General features: G+C 44.3%; 1 protein-coding gene across 19 annotated transcripts in view; it reads right to left on the bottom strand.

The window, feature by feature from the left end:
- DEPDC5 (DEP domain containing 5, GATOR1 subcomplex subunit) overlaps positions 1-22,982 on the bottom strand; it is a 155,484-nt gene that overhangs the window by 119,130 nt on the left and 13,372 nt on the right. For all 19 annotated transcript variants that reach the window (XM_031005537.3, XM_031005531.3, XM_019018725.4 and 16 more), the window contains exons 7-10: positions 21,164-21,213; positions 11,873-11,942; positions 6,050-6,128; positions 5,151-5,212 (exon numbers count right to left, since the gene is read on the bottom strand). In XM_031005537.3, coding sequence (XP_030861397.1) covers positions 5,151-5,212; positions 6,050-6,128; positions 11,873-11,942; positions 21,164-21,213 — 261 coding nt within the window. The remainder of the gene's footprint in view (positions 1-5,150; positions 5,213-6,049; positions 6,129-11,872; positions 11,943-21,163; positions 21,214-22,982) is intronic.

Here is a 22,982-nt window from a genome sequence, read left to right as displayed (position 1 = left end):
GTCTCAACTCATAAGTGATGTGGTGAGAGGGTCTATTATTATCTCCATTTTGCAGCTGAAGAAATGGAGCCTCAGAGACTAATCCTTGGAGACCAAAAAGCTAATCAGCCAGGCATGGTGGCCTGCGCCTGTAGTCCCAACTACTGAGGAGGATGAAGTGAGAAGATCCCTGGAGCCCAGGAGTTCAAGACCAGCCTAAGCAGCATAGCAAGACCCTGTCTCTTAATCAAAAAAAAAAAAAAAAAAAAAAAAAGCAAGCTGATGAGATCATTTAAAACCCAGTCTGCCTTAATCCAACCTCTACTCTTTTACACTACATAATGTGACTTCAAATACTTTTTCATCAAAATGTTTTCATGTGAAATCAAGGTGAGATAATTGAATAAAATAATTTTTTAATTGTGGCAAAATACATATAAATATTGCCATCGTGACATTTAATACATTCACAATGTTGTATAACTATCACCATTATTTGGATCCAAAACATTTTCATCACCCCAACAGGAAATCCCAAACTGATGAAACAGTCACTCCCCACCCTCAGTCCCTGGCAACCACTAATCTCTATATTATATATTTACCTATTCTGGACATTTCATATAGATAAGATCTTATGATTTGTATTTGATCCACTATGTCTGGCTTCTCTCACTTAACACGTGTTCAAGATTCATCTATGCTGTAGCATGTGTTAGTACTTCATTCTTCTTTATGGCAGAATACTACTACATTGTATGGATATACATTTTATTTATCTATGCCTTAGCTGACAGACATTTGTTATTTGTGTTATCCTACTTTTTAGCTAATATGAATAATGCTGTCAAGAATACGGGCTAGGCCCATAATCCGGCACTTTAGGAGGCCAACGTGGGGAGATCACTTAAGGCCAGGAGTTCGAGACCAGCCTGGCCAACATGGTGAAACCGCATCACTACTAAAAATACAAAACTTAGCAGGGTAAGGTGGCGCACACCTATAATCCCAGCTAATCGACAGGCTGAGGGACGAGAATCGCTTGAACCTGGGAGGTGGAGGTTGCAGTGAGCCATGTTCGAGATCGCAGCACTGCACTCCAGTCTGGGCGACAGAGCGAGACTCTGTCTCAAAAAATACATACATAAATAAAATAAAGAATATGGGCCCAGTTGTGGACGCTCACATCTGTAATCCCAGCACTTTGGGAGGCCAAGGAGGGCAGATCACCTGAGGTCAGAAGTTCGAGACCACCCTGGCCAACATGGTGAAACCCCATCTCTACTAAAAACACAAAAAAATTAGCTGGGCATGGTGGTGGGCACCTGTAATCTCAGCTACTCGGGAGGCTGAAGCAAGAGAATTGCTTGAACCCGGGAGGCAGAGGTTGCAGTGGGCCGAGCTCGCACCATTGTACTCCAGCCTGGGCAACAAGAGCAAAACTCTGTCTCAAAAAAAAATATGGGCTAGGCACTGTAGCTCACGTCTGTAATCTCAGCACATTGGGAGGCCAAGGTGGGAAGATCACTTAAGCTCAGGAGTTCGAGATCAGCCTGGATAACATAGTGAGACCTCATTTCCACCAAAAAAAAAAAAGAAAAATTGCCCAGGCATAGTGGCACATGCCTGTAGTCCTAGCTACTATAGGAGGCTGAGGAGGGAGGATGGCTTGAGCCCAGGCGATCAAGGCTGCAGTGAGCTATGATTGTGCCACTGCACTCTAGCCTAGGCAACATGGCGAGACTCTGTCTCAAAAAATAAAAAAATTAAAAAAAAATACAGTCATCCTAGTGGGTGTGAAGTGGCATTTCATTGCGGTATTACGTTGCATTTTCCTAATGACTAATGATCTTGAGCATCTTTTCATGTACCTGTTGGACATTCATATATATTCTTTAGAGAAATGTCTATTCAAGTCCTTTGCCCATTTGTTTTTTTAATTTAATTATTTTAATTATTTTTTAATTTTTATGGGTACATAGTAGGTGTTTAATATCTGTGGGGTACATGAGATGTTTTGATACAGGCATGTAATGTGAAATAATCACATCATGGTGAATGGGGCAGCCTTTGCCCATTTGTCAATTAGGGTTTTTTCTTTTCGTTCGTGAGTTACAGAAGTTCTACATATTTTCTGGATAACAGACTTTTATCAGAAAATAATTTGCAAATAATATTTTCTCCCATTCTGTGGGTTTTCTTTTTTCTTCTTTTTTTTTTTTTTTTTTTTTTAAAGAGACAGGGTCTCGCTCTGTCCTATCACCCAGGTTGGAGTGCAGTGGTACAATCATACTGTAACCTCAAATTCCTGTGATCAAGGGATCCTCTCGCCTCAGCCTCCTGAGTAGCTGAGACTAGAGGCATTTGCCAATGCAGCCAGCTAATTTTTTTCTATTTTTATTTTTGTAGAGACAGGGTCTCGTTTTGTTGTCTGGGTTACTCGAACTTTTGGCTTCACACGATTCTCCCACCTCAGCCTCCCAAAGTGCTGGGATTAAAGGTGTGAGCCAGCAGGTCTGGCCTCTTTGCTTTCTTGACAATGTCCGTTGATGCACAAAAGTTTTTAATTTTGAAGTCTGATTCAACTGCTTTTAATTTGGATGCCGTGCTTTTGGTGTTATATCTAAGAAACCACTGCCAAATTCAAGGTTATATGAATTTCCCAGCCAGGCATGGTGGTTCTATCTGTAATCCTAGCAATTTGGGAGGCCAAGGTGGGTGACCGCTTGAGCTCAGGGGTTTGAGACCAGCCTGGGCAACATGGCAAAACCCCGTCTCTACAAAAAAACACAAAAAATTAGCTAGGTGTGGTAGCAAATGCCTACAGTCTCAGCTACTAAGGCTAAGGCAGGAGAATCACTTGAGCTCAGGAGGTCAAAGCTGTAGTGAGCCATGATCGCTCCACTGCACTCCAGCCTGGGTGACAGTGAGACCCTGTCTCAAAAAAAAAAAATTATAAAACTTTTTAGGCTAGGCACGGTGGCTCACATCTGTAATCCCAACACTTTGGGAGGCCGAGGCAGGCGGATCACCTGAGGTTAGGAGTTCAAGACCAGCCTGGCCAACATGGTAAAACCCCGTCTCTAGTAAAAATACAAAAAATTAGCTGGGCATGGTAGCGGGCACCTGTAATCCCAGCTACTCAGGAGGGTGAGGCAGGAGAACTGAACAGGTGGAGAATTGAGGCAGGTGGGAGAATCACTTGAAAACAAAAGTTAAAGAGTAGCCCGGGCAACAAAACGAGACCCTGTCTCTACAAAAATAAAAACAAAAATTTTAGCTGGCTGTGTTGGCAAATGCCTGTAGTCCCAACCACTCAAGAAGCTGAGGCAAGAGGATCCCTTGAGCACAGGAATTTCAGGTTACAGTATGATTGTACCACTGCACTCCAACCTGGGTGACAGGACAGAGCAAAACCCTGTCTCTTAAAAAAAAATTCAATTGTTTTTTTTAGGTTGTTTGAACCTGGGAGGCGGAGGTTGCAGTGAGCTGAGATTGCACCACTGCACTCCAGCCTGGGCAACAGAGTGAGACTCCGTCTCAAAAAGAATAAATAAATAAAATAAAAATAAAACTTTTAAAAATAAGGAAAATTCTTTTTCCTTTTTTTTTTTTTTTTAGCCACCACACCCAGCTAACTTTTTGTATTTTTTGTGGAGACAAAGTTTTGCCATATTGCCGGGGCTGGTCTGGAATTCCGGGGCTCATGCAATCTGCCCACCTCCGCCTCCCATGAGCCACCACACCTGGCTCAGTTTTATAATTTTAGTTCTTTATTTATTTATTTATGATATGGAGTCTCACTCTGTTGCCCAGGCTGGAGTACAGTGGCATAATCCTGGCTCACTGCAATCTCCGCCTCCCAGGTTCAAGCGATTCTCCTGTCTCAGCCTCCTGAGTAGTGGGATTACAGGCACCAACCACCACGCCTGGCTAATTTTTGTATTTTTAGTAGAGACAGGGTTTCATGACGTTGGCCAGACTGGTCTCAAACTCCTGATCTGCCCACCTCGGCCTCCCAAAGTGCTGAGATTACAGGTATGAGCCACCGCACCCAGATGACTTTGGCTCTTATATTTAAGTCTCTGATTCATTTTGGTTACATTTCATATATGATTTGAGGTGAGGGTCCAAATTCGTTCTTTTCCATATGGACATTCAGTTGTTCCAGAATAATTTGTTGAAGAGAATATTCTTTCTCTCATTAAATGAACTTGATGCCCTTGTCTAAAATCAACTGACCATAGATGTACGGGTTGGTTTCAATTCAATTCCATTGATCTATATATCTATCCTTATGCCAATATCACACTATTCTGATGACTGAGGGTTTTAGTAAGTTTTGAAATTAGGAAGTGAGAGTCCTCCAACTTCGTTCCCCTTTTACAAGATTGTTTTAGCTATTCAGGATCCCTTGCAATTCCACATAAATTTTAGGATCGGAAAAAAAAAACAAAAGGCACTGGTATTTTGATAGGAACTGCATTAACCTGTAAACTGCTTTGGGTAGTATTGCCAAATTCACAATATTAAGTCTTTCAACCTGTGAACACAGGTTATCTTACTATTTACTTAGGTCTTCATTAACTCCTTTCACAGTGTTTTATAGATTTTAGTGGACCAGTCTTACAGCTCCTAGGGTAAAGTATTCTAAGTATTTTATTCTTTCGGATTGTTTATCGCTGGTATATAGAAATACAATTGATTTTGTGTGTTGATTGGGTATCCTGAAACTTTGCTGAATGCATTAGCTCTAATACTTACTTTGTGGATTTTGAGGATTTTCTACATATAGGATCATGTTATCTGTGAATAGAAATAGTTGTACTTCTTTTTCAATTTGGATGCCTTTTATTTCTTTTGCTTGCCTAGGTGGTCTGTCTAGAACTTCTAGTTAGTATAATGTTGAATATCAGTGGCAAAAGCAAGCATACTTGCCTTGTTACTGATCTTGGGGGAAAGTTTTCAGTCTTTTACCATTGAGTGTGATGTTAGCTTTGTGTTTTTCATAAATTCTCATAAATTGAGATTATTAGGGTAATTTAAATCTGGAGTCCGTGTTTTACCTAAAATAGCTCAACTCAGGGCAATTTAATAAAAACAGTGCATTTTAAAAATCTGTATTGAGTAATGTTTACATAATGAGACTTAGTGTGTAAGAAGAAATGTACCTTCCACTTGGTAAATAGATCAGCAAGGAAACCATTCACAGCTTTCTCAAAATACAAATCCCCTGAAAAGAAACAATGAAAAGAGGGTGAGAACATGAGAACAATCTTTATTTCTTGCTTGCAATTTCTTCTCTAATTTCTTCTCTAAGTAAATTCTTCTCTAAGCAATTCCCTAAGTAAACTGCTTGCAACTTCTTCTATAAGAAAGGGGACCAAAAAGAAGGTGTATTTTGTACATCTTTTTTTTTTTTTTTTGAGATGGGAGTCTCACTTTGTCTCCCAGGCTGGAATGCAGTGGCATGATACTGGCTCACTGCAACCTCTGCCACCCAGGTTCAAGGGATTCTCCTGCCTCAGCATCCCGAGTAGCTGGGATTACAGGCGCCCACCACCACGCCCAGCTAATTTTTGTATTTTTAGTAGGTATGGGGTTTCCCGATGTTGGTCAGGCTGGTCTCCAACTCCTGACCTCTCAGGTGATCCGCCCACCTCAGCCTCCCAAAGTGCTAGGATTACAGGCATGAACCGCTGTGCCCGGTCTGTTTTGTACATCTTAAAACAAGATCATAAAAGCCAGATGTACAAAGTGGTTTCATTCTCAAACTAAGAAGCCAAGTTTATTTATTTATTTATTTTTTGAAGCCAAATTTAATATCTGCCTCACTACTAAGAGGCTATGACTTCAACATACAATGCAGTTTGAAAAAAATTTGATTACTGAAAAAAGTAGTGTATCTTCAGAACGAGAAAACTCTAACCTCCAAATATGATTGTTCTCACAATGATATTTAAAGTTTGTCAGAAGATGATGTGGGGGACCCTGGGCATTCACGAATTAGCATTTGCAGTTCCAGAAAATTCTCCCCTTAGCAGTTACAATCAGCACTTAGACACAGTACCATAAATATCAAAATCCCACATTTCACAGCTCATCTGAATAAATATGTAAACCATAGCCGATGTAGAACGAAACACCACCTGAAATAAAAACACAATTGTATTAAAAAGCAATGCCATATAGAGTTTCAGTTCTATAAGATGAAAAAGTTCTGAAGATCTGCTTCACAACAGTGTAAATGTTCTTAACACTACTGAACTATACACTTAAAAATGGTTAAGATGGTAAATTTTATGATAGGCTTTTTAACCACAATTTTTTTTAAAGCAATGATAAAAGAATCTTGCAATGTTGGACTTCTTTTTTTCCTTTGTTTTGAGACAGGATCTCACTCTTGCCGCCCAGGCTGGAGTGCAGTGACACAATCACAGCTCACTGCAGCCTCAAACTCCCAGGCTCCAGGATGAAACGATCCTCCCACTTCAGCCTCTCGAGTAGCTGGGACTATGGGAGTGCACCACCAGGCCACAAAATTTTTGTATTTTTTTGGAGAGAGGGGGTCTCCCTACGTTGCCCAGAGTGGTTTCAAACTCCTGGGCTCAAGCAATCCTCACACTGTGTCCGGAGGTGGTTCCTTCAGGTGGGTTCTTGGTCTCACTGACTTCAAGAATGAAGCTGCGGACCTTCGTGGTGAGTGTTAACAGCTGTTAAAGGTGGCACGGACCACCTTTGCTCACCAACAGTGAGCAGCAGCAAGATATATTGTGAAGAGCAAAAGAACAAGGCTTCCATGTGGAAGGGGACCTGGGCTGCCGCTGCTGGCTGGGGTGGCCAGCTTTTATTCCCTTATTTGTCCCCACCCATGTCCTGCTGATTGGTCCATTTTACAGAGCAGTGATTGGTCCATTTTACAGAGTGCTGATTGGTGCATTTACAATCCTTTAGCTAGACACAGAGCACTGATTGGTGCATTTACAATCCTCTAGCTAGACAGAAAAGTTCTCCAAGTCCCCACTCGACCCAGGAAGTCCAGCTGGCTTCACCTCTCACCACCTTTGCCTCCTGAAGTGTTGGGAATAAGCATGAGCCACAGCTCGGGGCCATGACTTGGGTCTTCTAAAAGCAAACTTCATCCAAGCATTCTTTGTTTCATTTAAATAGTTACTGAGCTCTTACTCTGAGCCCTGTTTCAGAGACAGTGAAAATAAGATCTGGTCCCTGCCCTCCAGGAGCTTACAGTACAAGATAAAAACATGCAGAACATTGCAACATATACAAAGGTTCTATGAAGATTTACACATGAAATGCAGGAGAAAGGGCAGTGCATCTACCTAGGAAAGTTATGGAAATCTCATTATGGAGACAGAACTTGGGCTAAGATGTGCCAGGTGATGAGTTGCCAGTCTAATAAATTATAATTCACATTGTACTTCCGCTACACTCAGACTGCCTCAAGGAAAAGCAAAAGTGGTTTTCTAGCCCTGTGTGCTATACCACAGAGCCTTTGCTCCACAAGGCTCTAAAGAAGTTTAGAAGGAATGTAAAATGTAAATCTCTAACACTCCTTTAGTTTATCAGAGACCTGCTCCTTAAAGACTGAAGCTCCTGGCCGGGCACGATGGCTGACGCCCGTAATCCCAGCACTTTGGGAGGCTGAGGCAGGTGGATCACCTGAGGTCAGGAACTGGAGACCAGCCTGGCCAACATGGCGAAACCCCATCTCTACTAAAATACAAAAATTAGCCAGGCATGGTGGTGAGTGCCTATAATCCCAGCTACTGGGGAGGCTGAGGCAGGACAATAGCTTGAATCCGGGAGGCTGAGGTTGCAGTGAGCCAAGATCATACCACTGCACTCCAGCCTGGGCAACAGAGTGAGACTCCACCTCAAAAAAAAAAAAAAAAAAAATTTCAGAGAAATGAACAGAAATATAGGCTATATTGTCTAAATGTTATCATAATAAATATGCAAGGTTCTTAATAATTAAAGTTGTTTTTGTCTGTCTGTTCATAGAGACAAGGTCTCACTCTGTCTCCCAGGTAGGAGTGCAGTGGCACCATCGCAGCTCACTGCAACATCAAACTCCTGGGCTCAAGTGATCATCCTGCCTTAGCCTCCCAAGTAGCTGAGATTATAGGTGTGGGCCACTACCCCTGGCTAAATTTTTCTTTTTAGAGATGGGGTCTCCCTCTGTTGCCCTGGCTGGTCTCAATCTCCTGGGCTCAAGCAATCCCCCAACCTTGGCCTCCCAAAGTCCTGGGATTACAGGCGTGAGCCACCATGTTCAGCTCCATCTTATTTAATATTTTTTTGGCCAGGTGTGGTGGCTCATGCCTGTAATCCCAACATTTTGGGAGGCTGATGTGGGCAGATCACTTGAAGTCAGGAGTTCGAGACCAGCCTGGGCAACATGGTGAAACCCCGTCTCTACTAAAAATATAAAAAGCCAGGTGTGGTGGCAAATGCCTGTAGCCCCAGCTACTCAGGAGGCTGAGGCAAGAGAATCGCTTGAACCCCGGGGGCGGAGGTTGTAGTGAGCCAAAATCACGCCACTGCACTCCAGCCTGGGCAACACAATGAGACTCCATCTCAATAAAAAATAATAATAAATAAATAAATAAATAAATAAATAAATAAATAAACAAACTCATGTTTTTCTGATTGGTGTGGTGGCATGTGCCTGTAATCCCAGAGACTGAAACAGGACTGCTGGAGCCCAAGAAGGACCCCTGAATAACACAAGACCCCCATCTCAAAAATAATTAATTTAATGGAAAACCTGAAAGTCTTGTTTCTCTAATCAGATAATAAATTCTTTGTTTTTTTTTTTTTTTTGAGACGGAGTTTCGCTCTTGTTGCCCAGGCTGGAGTGCAATGGCGCCATCTTGGTTCACCACAACCTCTGCCTCCCGGGTTCAAGAGATTCTCTTGCCTCAGCCTCCCAAGTAGCTGGGAGTACAGGCATGCACCACCAAGCTCAGTTAATTTTGTATGTTTAGTAGAGACAGGGTTTCTCCATGTTGGTCAGGTTGGTCTCAAACTCCCGACATCAGGTGAACCACCTGCCTCTGCCTCCCAAGTGCTGGGATTACAGGCGTGAGCCACCGCGCCCGGCCCAGATGATGAATTCTTGAGGCAGGGGAGCCTATCTAATATTTCACTCCACCAACATCTGAGAGACTACTAGGTGCCAGTAGACATGCCAGAGAACTTTGGCGTATAAAGGTTAAAGATGCAGTCCTTGCTCTGAGGGTGCACACAGTCCAGTGACATGGCACACAAGCAAGCGCACCTACTGCAGTGTGGGAACTGCTAATGAGTGCACAGATCCAGGGTGCCATGGAGGTACTTCCAGCCTGGTGGACCAGGAAGGCTCTCCAGAAGCAGGGAATCCTGAGACTAGAGCTGAGACCTGGATGAGTGGCTTGGGAAGGGGAAAGGCAGGGTCTAGGCACCCTAGGATACAGAGGGCAGCATGTGCAAAGACATGGTGGCAAGAGAGAAGGTGGCATGTTGGGGAACAATGAGTGGTTTGCGTGGCGAGGACACTGGGGGGTAGTGGGGGAACAACACATGGGAGAAGTGATTAAGAGAACTCCAGACTCAACTGCCTCCAGTGATTCCTCCACTCAGGCATCCAAAAGACTTTTCCCAAACAGAGCTTCCTAATCTCCCCAACCTGCTTCTTCCCTGTCTTCCCCATCTCATAAATGGCACCACCACCTACCTAGCTCTTCAGTCCTTCTCTTTCCTTCACTCCTCACATCCAATCTATCAGCAAGTTCTGTGGATCCTATCCAGAAATGTGTCTCATACCTGCCCACATCCTTCCATTGTTATAGCTCTCACCTTAGTCCACACCACCATTTTCTTGCTAGACTATAGCGGGCCTCCTAACTCACTTATCTGCTTTTACTCTTGACCCTGGAAATAACTCTCTATACCAGAGCCAGAAGGGCTGCAGCACTTAATGCTAAATGCCTATCCATTCTTCCCTTCTTCTGATTCTATTCTGGAAGGCAAGAGACCCAACTGAAAGACAAAACTTCCCAGCCTCCTCAGCAGCTACAAGTGACTAAAATCTGGCCATCATGATTTAAATGGAAGTGTTGTGTCCATAAAGGAAGCTGACTTGGTGGGAAGGTACACCTCTCTTGTCTCTCTTCCCTTCCTCTCTCCTCTGCCTGGAATATGGAGGTGATTATATCAGCTCTTGGTGGATCATGGAATTCCTACCCTGAGGATAGCAGAACAATAAGACACAAGGACACCAATAATAGTGACACTATTGTACCAACCATGAATTACATACCCATGATTTCTTTTATATGACAGAGAAAAGTCGACCTTTGGCCATTAGAGCCGGTGATTTGGAGGGTTTTATTCAACAAAACACAACTGAATGAGTAGTGATCTCTTAAAAGCATAATTCAAGTATCACTCTCCCACTTAAAACCCATCAATGGATTCTAATTCTCCTTAGAAACACTCTAAACTGGTTCTAACCACCTTGAAGGCCCTGCATGAACTGGCTGGAACCTGCCTATCTCCTCACCAACATCATTCTCCCTACCTGTCTGCAATACTTCCACCACACTGACTTCTGAAAATTATTTCCTTTGCCTGGAATACTCTTCACCCCAGCATTTATAAACTAGCTAAGTCTCACTTTTCAGACACCTTTGCAGGAAAGCAAAGGCACGATTATGGTGAGCACTCTGGCAATTAATTGGGTCATGTGTATACACACACGCACAAACATACATGTATTTACAAACAATGTAAATACATCCAATGTAAACAATAGGAAATTACAAAAATGAAGTTCATGGAGTGGTTCCCCCTAAGGATACACTGAGTCTCAACCAAGGGTGATTTTACCTTTCAGAGGACATTTGGCATGTCTGGAGAAATTTCTGGCTGTCATAACTTGTAGATTTGTAGGGTGAAGGGTGGTAGGTGATACTGGCATCTAGTGATTAGAGGCCAGGGATGCTGCTAACCATCCCACAATGCACAAGACAACCCCCACAACATATTAACATTTTGGGTCAGATAACTCTTTGCTCTGGAGGCCTGCTCTGGACGTGTAGCATGTTTAGCAGGATTCTCACTTGATGCCAATGGCACAACCCCTCAGTTGTGACAACCAAATATGTCTTTAGACATTGTCAAAAGACCCCTGAAGGAAGCAAAATCACCCCTGGTTGAAAACCACTGCTCTCAGAGAAAGCATGGAGATGGGAACAAGAAAAGGTAGACATACAGTTTTACCAGCATGGGTAACGTTCATTGGCAAAGGTCTCTCTTCATGTTTATGACATGATCTTCCATGGGGCTTAACTTTTGCTATGTATGAGTAGGCATGGCATAATGCAGGCCAGATACTCTAGCTCTCTGTTTGACATTAAACAGACCCCTTCAGAAGAAAATGAAGATCAACTCCAAACTGGAGAAATCCAACTGTAAAACAGTTTCAGGAGAACTTGATATTACATGTGGGCAAAGAGTAGCAATCAAGAGCTTAGCAGATTTTTGTTTGTTTGTGTTTTTTGTTTGTTTTTGAGATGGGGTCTTGCTCTGTTGCCCAGGCTAGAGTGCAGTGATGCAATCATGACCCACTGCAGCTTCGAACTCCTAGGATCCCGGTAATTCTTCCACCTCAGCTTCCTGAATAGCTGGGACCAGAGGCACCCATCACCATGCCTGGCTAATTTTTGTATAGGTGGGTCTCTCCATGTTGCCCAGGCTTGTCTTGAACTCCTGGGATAAAGCAATCTGCCCACCTTGGTGTCCTGCCCCACCCTTGTTTTATTTTTGATTTTAGGACTTAGCCATAATGGTATGGAGAGATAAAACCAAAAAAGCATTTTATAAATCTTACCCTGGTATCTTCACTGATGTAACCACACATGACCTTCTCATTCTTAACCCACAGTTCACCAGCCTGTGCTCTGAAAGAATACACACATAAGTTATTACAAGTCTTACATGAAACCAATACATGCCTGGTGCAATAGATCACGCCTGTAATCCCAGCACTTTGGGAAGCCAAGGCGGGCGAATTACCTGAGGTCAGGACTTCGAGACCAGCCTGGACAACATGGTGAAACCCCATCTATACTAAAAATCCAAAATTTAGCCGGGCATGGTGACACATGCCTGTAGTCCCAGCTACTCAGGAGGCTAAGGCAGGAGAACCGCTTGAAGTCACGAGGCAGAGGTTGTAGTGAGCCAACATCATGCCACTGCACTCCATCCTAGGCAACAGAGTGAGATTCCGTCTCAAAAAATAAAAATAAAACAAACCAAAAAGAAATAGGGGCAACTTCAGGTGGCTCTGCTATTTATCCTCAAATGACCTAACTGGTTACAGATTTCCAGAGAACTCCGTGAACAGATTATCCAATATAAAGAACTCTCATACTATACTGAATATGAACAGGGGCTCTTAATCTGGGAGTCCACATATAGGTCTAAAGAAGGGCTTCTTGGCCGGGCGTGGTGGCTCACGCCTGTAATCCCAGCACTTTGGGAGGCCACGGAGGGCAGATCACGAGGTCAGCAGTTCGAGATCAGCCTGACCAACATGGTGAAATGATGTCTCTACTAAAAAAAAAAAAAATTAGCTGGGCGTGGTGGCATGCGCCTGTAATCTCAGCTACTCAGGACGCTGAGGCAGGAGAATCACTTGAACCCAGGAGGTGCAAGTTGCAGTGAGCTGAGATCGCGCCACTGCACTCCAGCCTGGGCGACAGAGCGAGACTGTCTCAAAAAAAAAAAAAAAAAACTTAGGGCCAGGTGCAGTGGTTCATGCCTGTAATCCCAACATGTTGAGAGGCTGAGGCGGGTGAATCACCTGAGGTCAGGAGTTCGAGACCACCCTGGCCAACACAGCGAAACCCCATCCCTACTAAAAATACAAAAATTAGCTGGGCATGGTGGCACCTATAGACCCAGCTACTTAGGGAGGCTTAGGCAGGAGAATCGTTTGAACCCAGGAGGCGGAGGTTTCAGTGAGCCGAGATCGCACCACTGCACTCCAGCCTGGGCAACAGAGCGAGACTCTGTCTCAAAAAAATAATAATAATAATTAATTAATAGCAACTTGGTATTACATTTTTGGGATTGATGTTTTCTCCCCCATGCATTTTTGAGGGCAAGAAGTAGATAGTACGAGAATGGGTGCAGCGGCTCATGCCTGTAATCCCAGCACTTTGGGAGGCCAAGGCAGGTGGATCACCTGAGGTCAGGAGTTCAAGACCAGCCTGGCCAATATGGTGAAATCCCCTCTCTACTAAAAATACAAAAAATTAAATGGGCATCGTGGTGGGTACCTATAATCTCAGCTTCTCAGGAAGCTGAGGCAGAATCGCTTGAACCCCGGAGGCAGAGATTGCAGTGAGCCAAGATCGTGTCATTGCACTCCAGCCTGGGCAACAAGAGCACAACTCAGCCTCAAAAAAAAAAAAAAAAAAAAAAAGTGAATAGTGCAGTAGAAAAAGTAAAGCATGGCTTTCAGACCTGACCAGCCTGAAGAGAAACTGGTCTAGGCAAGAATCCCAGCTGAGTGTCACTTACTACGTGAATGGCCATAGTAAATTCATGAGGTTCAGTGGCATTATCTTTAAAAATGAGACAATGGGCTGGGCATGGTGACTCACACCTATAATCGCAACACTTTGGAAGGCCAAGGTTGGCAGATTGCTTGAGCCCAGGAGCTTGAGACCAGCCTAGGTAGCATAGTGAGACCCTGTCGCTATAAAAAATACAAAAAATTAGGCAGGTATGGTAGCACATGCTGTAGTCCCAGCTACCTAGGAGGCTGAGGTAGGAGGATCGCTTGGGCCTCACAGGTCAAGGCTGTAGTGAGCTGTGATCGCACCACTGCACTCCAGTCTGGGCAACAGAGTGAGACTGTTGCAAAAAACAAAACAAAAAAACAAACAAAACAAAAGAGACAATGAAGCCTACACCTTACAGAGCTGCTTTCGCTTTTTTTTTTTGAGATGTAGTCTCGCTCTGTCGCCCAGTCTGGAGTGCAGTGGCGTGATCTCGGCTCACTGCAACCTCTGACTCCCTGGTTCAAGCGATTCTCCTGCCTCAGCCTCCCGAGTAGCTGGGATTACAGGCACGTGCCACCACGCCCAGCTAATTTTTTATATTTTTAGTAGAGACGAGGTTTCACCATGTTGGCCAGGCTGGTCTCGAACTCCTAACCTCGTGATCCGCCCACCCTGGCCTCCCAAACTGCTGGGTTTACAGGTGTGAGCCACTGCGCCCAGCCTTCTACAGAGCTGTTTTCAAATTAAACCAGATAATGTGGGGAAACTGTTCAGGACAGTGTCAGGATAGGGCATGCTCAATTAGTTTACTAGCAAGAACTAGAACTACAGCAGGTATTAACACAAAATACTATCCTGGAGAGAAAGTGGTAGCTATTAGCTGAGCATCGTGTAATCAATCATCCCTCAATCAACCACCTCAAGCCCTTATCTTCTACCAATTTCACTCCTTCTCCCAACCTGCCTCACCTAAGCAATCAGTCCTCATAAAAAAGGAAGACAAAGGCCAGGTGCAGTGGCTCACACCTGTAATCCCAACACTTTGGGAGGCCAAGGTGGGTGGATCATGAAGTCAGGAGTTTGATACCAGCCTGGCCAACATGGTGAAACCCTGTCTCTACTAAAAACACAAAAATTAGCCAGGCATGGTGGCGGGCGCCTGTAATCCCAGCTACTCGGGAGGCTGAGGCAGGAGAATTGCTTGAACCTGGGAGGCAGAGGTTGCAATGAGCTCAGATCGCACCATTGCACTCCAGCCTGGGCAACAAGAGTAAAACTCTGTCTCAAAAAAAAAAAAAAGGAAGGAAGACAAAATCAGATAAAAGCCAGGAAAATGCTGTGTACCATGAGTCATAGTTCAGGCTACCTAGGAAATGCTGGACAATCAATCAATCCCTCTGGGTCTACCCCATGCCAAAATGAAGAAGGCTGGACCAGGCCCATGGCTTATACCAAGTGGGATGCTTTTTCATACTCCTTTGCCCAGTTACATCTGTGAATGAACAAGTGTCACAAGCCTGACCTCAGAAGAGACTTGTATTTCTTTAATATTATAATAAGGAGGTCAGGCACGGTGGCTCATGCCTGTAATCCTAGCACCTTGGGAGGCCGAGGTGGGTGGATCACGAGGTCAAGAGATCGAGATCATCCTGGCCAACGTGGTGAAACCCCGTATCTACTATCTTGCTATGTTGCCCAGGGTGGCCTCAAATTCTTGGGCTTGAGCGATTCTCCCACCTCAGACTCCCAAGTAGGTGAAACTACAGGCACAAGCAGCCACACCCAGCTAATTTTTTTGTATTTTTGGTAAAGACGGGGTTTCACCATGTTGTCCAGGCTGGTCTTGAATTCCCAGACTCAAGCAATCTGCCCACTTAAGCCTCCCAAAGTGCTGGGATTACAGGCACGAGCCACCGCACCCAGCCAGCTCTGCTTATAATCGTCAGAACCCCACATTCACAGGACCTCTAAAACAAGCTTGGTGTGGCTGGAGGTGGTGGCTCATGCCTGTAATCCCATCACTTTGGGAGGCCGAGGCAGGCAGATTACCTGAGGTCAGGAGTTCGAGACCAGCCTGAAAAACATGGTGAAACCCCATCTCCACTAAAAACACAAAATTACCCAGGCATGGTGGCAGGTGCCTGTGATCCCAGCTACTTGAGAGGCTGAGGCAGGAGAATTGCTTGAGCCTGGGAGGCAGAGGTTGCAGAGCCAAGATCACGCCACTGCACTCCAGCCTAGGTGACAGAGTGAGACTCGTCTCAAAAAAAAAAAAAAAAGTTACAATGTGATCCAACAGGCTAGGGTTTAAGGTCATTATGTTTTAAAAGCAAAATGTTAGTCAATAGGAGACAAGATTTTGCTACTATATATATATTTTTGTTGTTGTTGTTGTTGTTTTGTTTTGTTTTTTTGAGACGGGGTTTCGTTCTTGTTGCCCAGGGTGGAGTGCAATGGCACGATCTCGGCTCACCACAACCTCTGCCTCCCAGGTTCAAGCAATTCTCCTGCCTCAGCCTCCCGAGTAGCTGGGATTACAGGAGCCTGCTATCATGCCAGCTAATTTTGTATTTTTAGTAGAGACAGGGTTTCACCATGTTCGCCAGGCTGGTCACGAACTCCTGACCTCAGGTAATCCACCCACCTTGGCCTCCCAAAGTGCTGGGATTACAGGCGTGAGCCACCACACCCAGCTCATGTGTTCTTAACTATGTAACTATTACCAGATTGAAAGTTAAATTGCAGGGAAATTATTTGACCATTTATAATGACTTTAACTATACAAATGACCATACTTTATTTTTCTCATAGGAGGCCCAAAGCATCTTTTTTCTCAGGCATTCACCAAGTCAGCAAAAGAAAGTAACCTTTGATCCAGTGTAGAAATACTGTAAGTCTTCTGGAGAAAAGATAGAAGACTGTAGTTTACATTTAACCAAGCCTGAGCCAAATATCAGGACAGATCTTTAAAAGTCTAAAAGAGGCCAGCTGCGGTGGCTCATACCTGTAATCCCAGCACTCTAGGGGGCTGAGCCAAGAGGATCGTTTGAGCCCAGGAGTTGGAAACCAGCCTGAGGAACATAGTGAGACCCTGTCTCTACCAAAATGAAACAAAAACAAAAACAAAAAAAGAGCCAGGCATGCTGGAACGCACTTGTAGTCCTAGCTACTCAGGAGGCTGAGGTGGGAGTATTGCTTGGGCCTAGGAGGTTAAGGCTGTAGTGAGGCATGATGGCACAACCGCATTCCAGCCTGGGCGATAGAGGAAGCCCATCTCAGAAATAAATATATAAAAATAAAGTTAAAAAGTGACAATCTGTCAGGGTTTTCTTTTCTCCATCTAGAACTGTGTGTATGAGGGTATTTACATAGACAAACAAAGAACTTAAAAAAGAAAGAGATCAGCCGGGCGTGGTGACTTACATCTGTAATCTCATCACTTTTGGAGGCCAACGTGTGCAGATCACTTGAGGCCAGGAGTTTGACACCAGCCTGGCCAACATGGCGAGACCCCGTGTCTACTAAAAAAACAAAAATTAGCCAGGCATAGTGGTGCATTCCTGTAGTCCCAGCTATTCAGGAGGCTGAGATAGGAGAATCACTTGAAACCAGGAGGCAGAGGTTGCAGTGGGGAGATATCATGCTACTACACTCCAGCCTAGACAACAGAGAAAGACTCTGTCTCAGAAATAATATATATAATATATATATAATTTAAAAATAAAAGAGGAAGCAATAGAAAAAAAAATGAGAGAGATCTGAATAGGTTTCCAAACCGAGGCTGGCAAACTACATACAGCCTTCAAGCCAATTCTCGCCTATCTCCTGTTTTCATATGGCCCATAGCTAAGAATGGCTGTTACATTTTTAAATGGTCGAAACACACAGAATATGCAATAGACCTGAGATCTATTGCTACTCACAAAGTCTAAAATATTTATTAACTGGTCCTTGACAGAAGAATATTCTAAACCAACTACTCCATTTTGCAGATGTGAAGACTAAGGGTTTACCGAAGTTACCCAACATCACTCGAACCGCTAATCACAGTGATGGCTAAACACTGGCTCTGCAGATACAGATCCAGGCTTCCTGACCCTGTATACCCACCCAGTAGAGATCTGCTGATACTGGAGGCATAAACCTAGGCTACATTTTTTGTGCTGCTTGAGATTTAGTCACTTCTTGGGTTGTGCTTTAGTTGCTTGGATGTTTTAAAGAACACTGACCAGCTAACAAATTTTTGTTTGTTTTCAAAGATGGGATCTCACTCTGTTGCCCAGGCTGCAGTACAATAATGCAATAATAGCTCACTGCAGCCTCGACCTGTGCTTCAGTGCTCCTCCCACCTGTTTCCCAAGTACCTCAAACTAGAGGAGCCCTGACACCAACCCCCGTTCTTTTTTTTATTGTTATTTTAGCCAGAGTCTGACTCTGTCACCCAGGCTAGAGGGCAGCAGAATGATCAAGGCTCACTACAGCCTCGAACCTCCCCGGATTTAGGTGATCCTTCCACCTCAGCCTCCCAAGTAACTGGGACTACAAGCGCCACCATGACCAGCTAATTTTTGTATTTTTTTGTAGGGATGGGGTTTCAGCATATTGCCAGGTTGGTCTTGAACTCCCAGGCTCAAGCAAACTACCCACCTCAGCCTTCCAAAGTGCTGGGATTAGAGGCATGAGCCACTGCACCTAGCCATAATTGTGTGTGTGTGTGTGTGTGCGTGCGTGCGTGTGTGTGTGTGACGGAGTCTTGCTCTGTGACCAGGCTAGAGTGCAGTGGTGTGATCTCGGCTCACTGCAACCTCTGACTCCCTGGTTCAAGCGATTCTCCTGCCTCAGCCTCCCGAGTAGCTGGGACTACAGGCACAGGCCACCACACCCAGCTGATTTTTGTATTTTTAGTAGAGATGGGGTTTCACCATGCTACCCAGGATAGTCTCGATCTCCTGATCTCGTGATCTGCCTGCCTCAGCCTCCCAAAGTGCTGGGATTACAGGTGTGAGCCACCACGTCCAGCAATTTTTTAAAAATTACTATTTCTGTAGAGATGAGGTCTTACTATGTTGTCCAGGCTGGTCTTGAACTCCTGGCCTCAAGTGATCCTCACGCCATAGCCATTTTACCTGGCTCCCCCCAACAAGTTTCAAAATACCCTTTTTGGGAGAAAAAATGAAGCCTTTATCCTTTCTTTCTTTCTTTTTAGGATCAGTATTTCATTCTGGTCAAATAGACCTAGTTGATGATGAAAAATTATTTACAGAAGGATTCTGGCTAATAAATGTAGAAGGGATGACTGAACTAAAAAATCACCAAAAAAAGGAAAGAAAATCACCATCTTACAACAATCCTCAATGGATGAAACCATTAGGTGAAAAGTTGATGGGGGCCGGGTGTGGTGGCTCAACGCCTATAATCCCAGCGCTTTGGGAGGCTGAGGAGGAGGGATCACCTGAGATCAGGAGTTTGAGACCAGCCTGGCCAACATGGTGAAACCCCATCTCCACTGAAAATACAAAAATTAGCCGGGCATGGTGGCATGCGCCTGTAGTTCAGGAGGCCCAGGCAGAATAATTGCTTGAACCTGGGAGGCGGAGGTTGCATTGAGACAAGATCACACCACTGCACTCCAGCCTGGGCGACAGAGTGAGACTTTGTCTCAAAAAAAAAAAGAAAAGTAGATGGGGATCTTTATAACGAGGGACTACACTGCACCCTGTGACCCCACTGAACAAGCTTAGGATCACCACAAGTCAGTTAACAAGACATAAATATGCCAGGTGAGGTAGCTCACACCTGTAATCCCAGCACTTTGGGAGTCCAAGGTGGGCAGATCACAAGGTCAGGAGTTCGAGACCAGCCTGACCAACATGGTGAAACTCCGTCTCTGCTAAAAATACAAAAAAAAAAAAAAATATATTAGCTAGGTGTGGTGGTGGGTAACTGTAATTCCAGCAACTCACGAGGCTGAGGCAGGATAATTGCTTGAAATCAGGAGGTAGAGGCTGCAGTCAGCCAAGGTCCCGCCACTGCACTCCAGCCTGGGCGACAGAGCAAGACTCTGTCTCAGAAAAAAAAAAAAAACAAAAAAAAAAGACATAAATATGATTGTGTGTACACAGTAAATTTCAGGAAAGAAACAAGTTGTTTCTGGGGAGAGGAATGTATATTTCATGAGATACCTTTCTGAATTATTTGAATGCTTAATTATGTGCATGTTGTACTTTTTTTTTTTTTTTGAGACAGTCTCACTCTGTCACCCAGGCTGCAGTGCAGTGGCATGATAATGTCTCACTGCAGCCCCAACCTCCCAGGGCTCAGGCGATCCTCCCACCTCAGCCTCCTGAGTAGCTGGGACTACAGTCACACACCACCATGCCTTGCTGTTTTTTTTTTTTTTCTTTTTTTTTTAGAGACTATTTGTCATGTGGCCCAAGCTGGTCTTGAACTCCTGGGGCTCAAGCACACTCAGCCCACCTTGGCCTCTCAAAGTGCTGAGATTACAGGTGTGAGCCACCGCACCTGAAATACTTCCTGAATTTTTTTTTTGAGGCAGGGTCTTGCTCTGTCATCCAGGCTGGAGTGTAGTGTTGTGATCCCACCTCACTGCAGCCTCTACCTCCCAGGCTCAAGCAATCCTCCCACCTCTCAGCCTCCCGGGTAGCTGGACTACAGGCGTGTGTCACCACACCCAGCTAATTTTTGTATTTTTTTGTAGAAATGGGGTCTCACTATGTTGCCCAGGCTGGTCTTCAACTGCTGGGCTCAAGCAACAATCTACCCACCTCAGCATCCCAAAGTGTTGGGATTACAAGTGTGAGCCACCACACCCAGCCACTTTTTGAATTTAAAGGGGATTTCACAAAGTCTCTTTTTTCTTCACAAACTAAAATATAGAAATAGTTTTAATAAATCAAGAGTACAGCAATATAGTTAAAAAGGTAACAAATCAGGAGCCAATGTGCCAGTCATTTTATGTTTCTAAACCTGTTTCCTAATTTGTAAAATGAGAAAGTATGATTCAATACGTGCATCTAGGGTTTTTCCAGTTGTAAAATTATGAGTCTCTATCCCCTTTTTTTTTTCTACTTCCTTTTTTACAGAATGCCAGGGGGCTTCATCAACTTTTTCCATTAATAAGCCTCAAACTACCATAGTGCATTTTGTGGTTTGTTTGAGCTACAACAATCTAACTTTTTTTTTTTTTTTTTTTTGAGACAGAGTTTTGCTCTGTCGTCCGGGCTGGAGTGCAGTGGCGTGATCTCGGCTCACTGCAAGCTCCGACTCCCGGGTTCACGCCATTCTCCTGCCTCAGCCTCCCGAGTAGCTGCGACTACAGGCGCCCACCACCACGCCCAGCTAATTTTTTGTATTTTTAGTAGAGATGGGGTTTCACCGTGTTAGCCAGTATGGTCCTGATCTCCTGACCTCGTGATCCACCCACCTCGGCCTCCCAAAGTGCTAGGATTACAGGCATGAGCCACTGTGGCCAGCCAACAATCTAACATTTTATACTTTCACACATTTTATTATATGGATATCCATAAGCCTCCACTGCTTTATGTAGCCCAGTTACTGCACAGATAAGGCAAGAGTGATGTAATATCTACCTGATGCCAGCAAACTCCACCTTCTGGGTGATATAGGCACATGTGCTGACCTAAGAGGAGGGGGAGAGAGGGGTAGAGAGAGGGAGGGAGGGAGAGAGGGTGAGAAAGAGAGAGACACTGATTAACATATTAAGGCCATGAAAAATCACAAACAAGAACTCCTAGCTTTCTAATCTCTTCTACCAACCCAAAGTTGAACTAGCTTGTGAGTAACAGATTTACCCCACAGGAAAACCTGTTAGGGTAGGTATGACAGTAGGTGCTTAAAGAGTTTGGCAAGTATAGATAATAGCAAAGGCCAGGTGGATGATAAATGACCAGCTTTACAAATATCCTCATCTTCACATATGTTTACATAAATATCTGCATTTACATACTCATTTAAATATTGTGTTGTTTCTCATTTTATCTCTCACTTTAGAAAATGGAACCCTCAACAAATAAAAATTAAGCAGATTTTTCCTGAAAATATACCCTGTATGGAAATTCTACCTATAATTTGTGGTTACATAGTATACAAAAACTTCATTTCTTTTGATTAGTGTCAAAATGGAAAAAAAAAACCTCAAATGAGAATTTTCAGAACCAGTTCATAATTCTGATGAACTAATCTTTTCAGGTTGAAATGTTCATTAAAAAATTAATAAATGTGGGTGTGGTGTACTGTTTGGGTAATGGGTGCATCAAAATCTCACAAATCACCATTGAAGAACTTACTCATATAACCAAACACCACCTGTTCCCCAGTAACACGGAAATAAAAAAAAAAAATTTTAAAAAGAAACAATTAAAATACAATAAAAATATTCTTATTAAAAAAATGGGGCCAGGTGCACTGGCTCACACCTGTAATCCCAGCACTTTGGGAGGCCGAGATGGGAAGATCACGAGATCAGGAGATCGAGACCATCCTGGCTAACATGGTGAAACCCTGTCTCTACTAAAAATACAAAAAATTAGCCGGGTGTGGTGGCGGGCGCCTGTAATCCCAGCTACTCGGGAGGCTGAGGCAGAAGAATGGGTGAACCCGGGAGGCGGAGCTTGCAGTGAGCAGAAATCGCACCACTGCACTCCAGCCTGGGTGACAGAGCGAGACTCTGTCTCAAAAAAAATAAACAAATGAATAATTAAAAAATGGGCCGGGCACGGTGCCTCACACCTATAATCCTAGCACTTTGGGAGGCCAAGGTGGGCGGATCACCTGAGGTCAGGAGTTCAAGACCAGCCTGGCCAACATGGTGAAACCCCCACCTCTACTAAAAATACAAAAAAAAAGCTGGGCGCGGTGGCTCACGCCTGTAATCCCAGCACTTTGGGAGGTCGAGGCGGGCAGATTGCCTGAGGTCTGGAGTTCGAGACCAGCCTGACCAACATGGAGAAACCCCATCTCTACTAAAAACACAAAATTAGCCAGGTGCGGTGGTGCATGCCCGTAATCCCAGCTACTCTGGAGGCTGAGGCAGGAGAATCGCTTGAACCAGGAAGGCAGAGGTTGTGGTGAGCCGAGATCATGCCATTGCACTCCAGCCTGGGCAACAAGAAACTCCATCTCAAAAAAAAAAAAATTAGCCGGGCATGGTGGTGGGTGCCTGTAATTCCAGCTACTTGGGAGGCTGAGGCAGGAGAATCGCTTGAACCCAGATGACAGAGGTTACAGTAAGCCAAGATCCCACCATTTCACTCCAGCCTGGGAGAAAGAGCGAAACTCCATCTCAGAAAAAAAAAAAAAACAATGAATACATGTGGAAAACGGGAAGAGGGTACAGCAAAAAGCAGTGTGATCTGGAAGCCACAGGATCTGGGTTTTGGCTAAGAGTCA

Source organism: Gorilla gorilla, chromosome 23 (genome assembly GCF_029281585.2).
Source record: "Gorilla gorilla gorilla isolate KB3781 chromosome 23, NHGRI_mGorGor1-v2.1_pri, whole genome shotgun sequence".
Classification (NCBI taxonomy): domain Eukaryota; kingdom Metazoa; phylum Chordata; class Mammalia; order Primates; family Hominidae; genus Gorilla; species Gorilla gorilla.
This window is presented reverse-complemented; position numbering and strand designations above follow the sequence as displayed.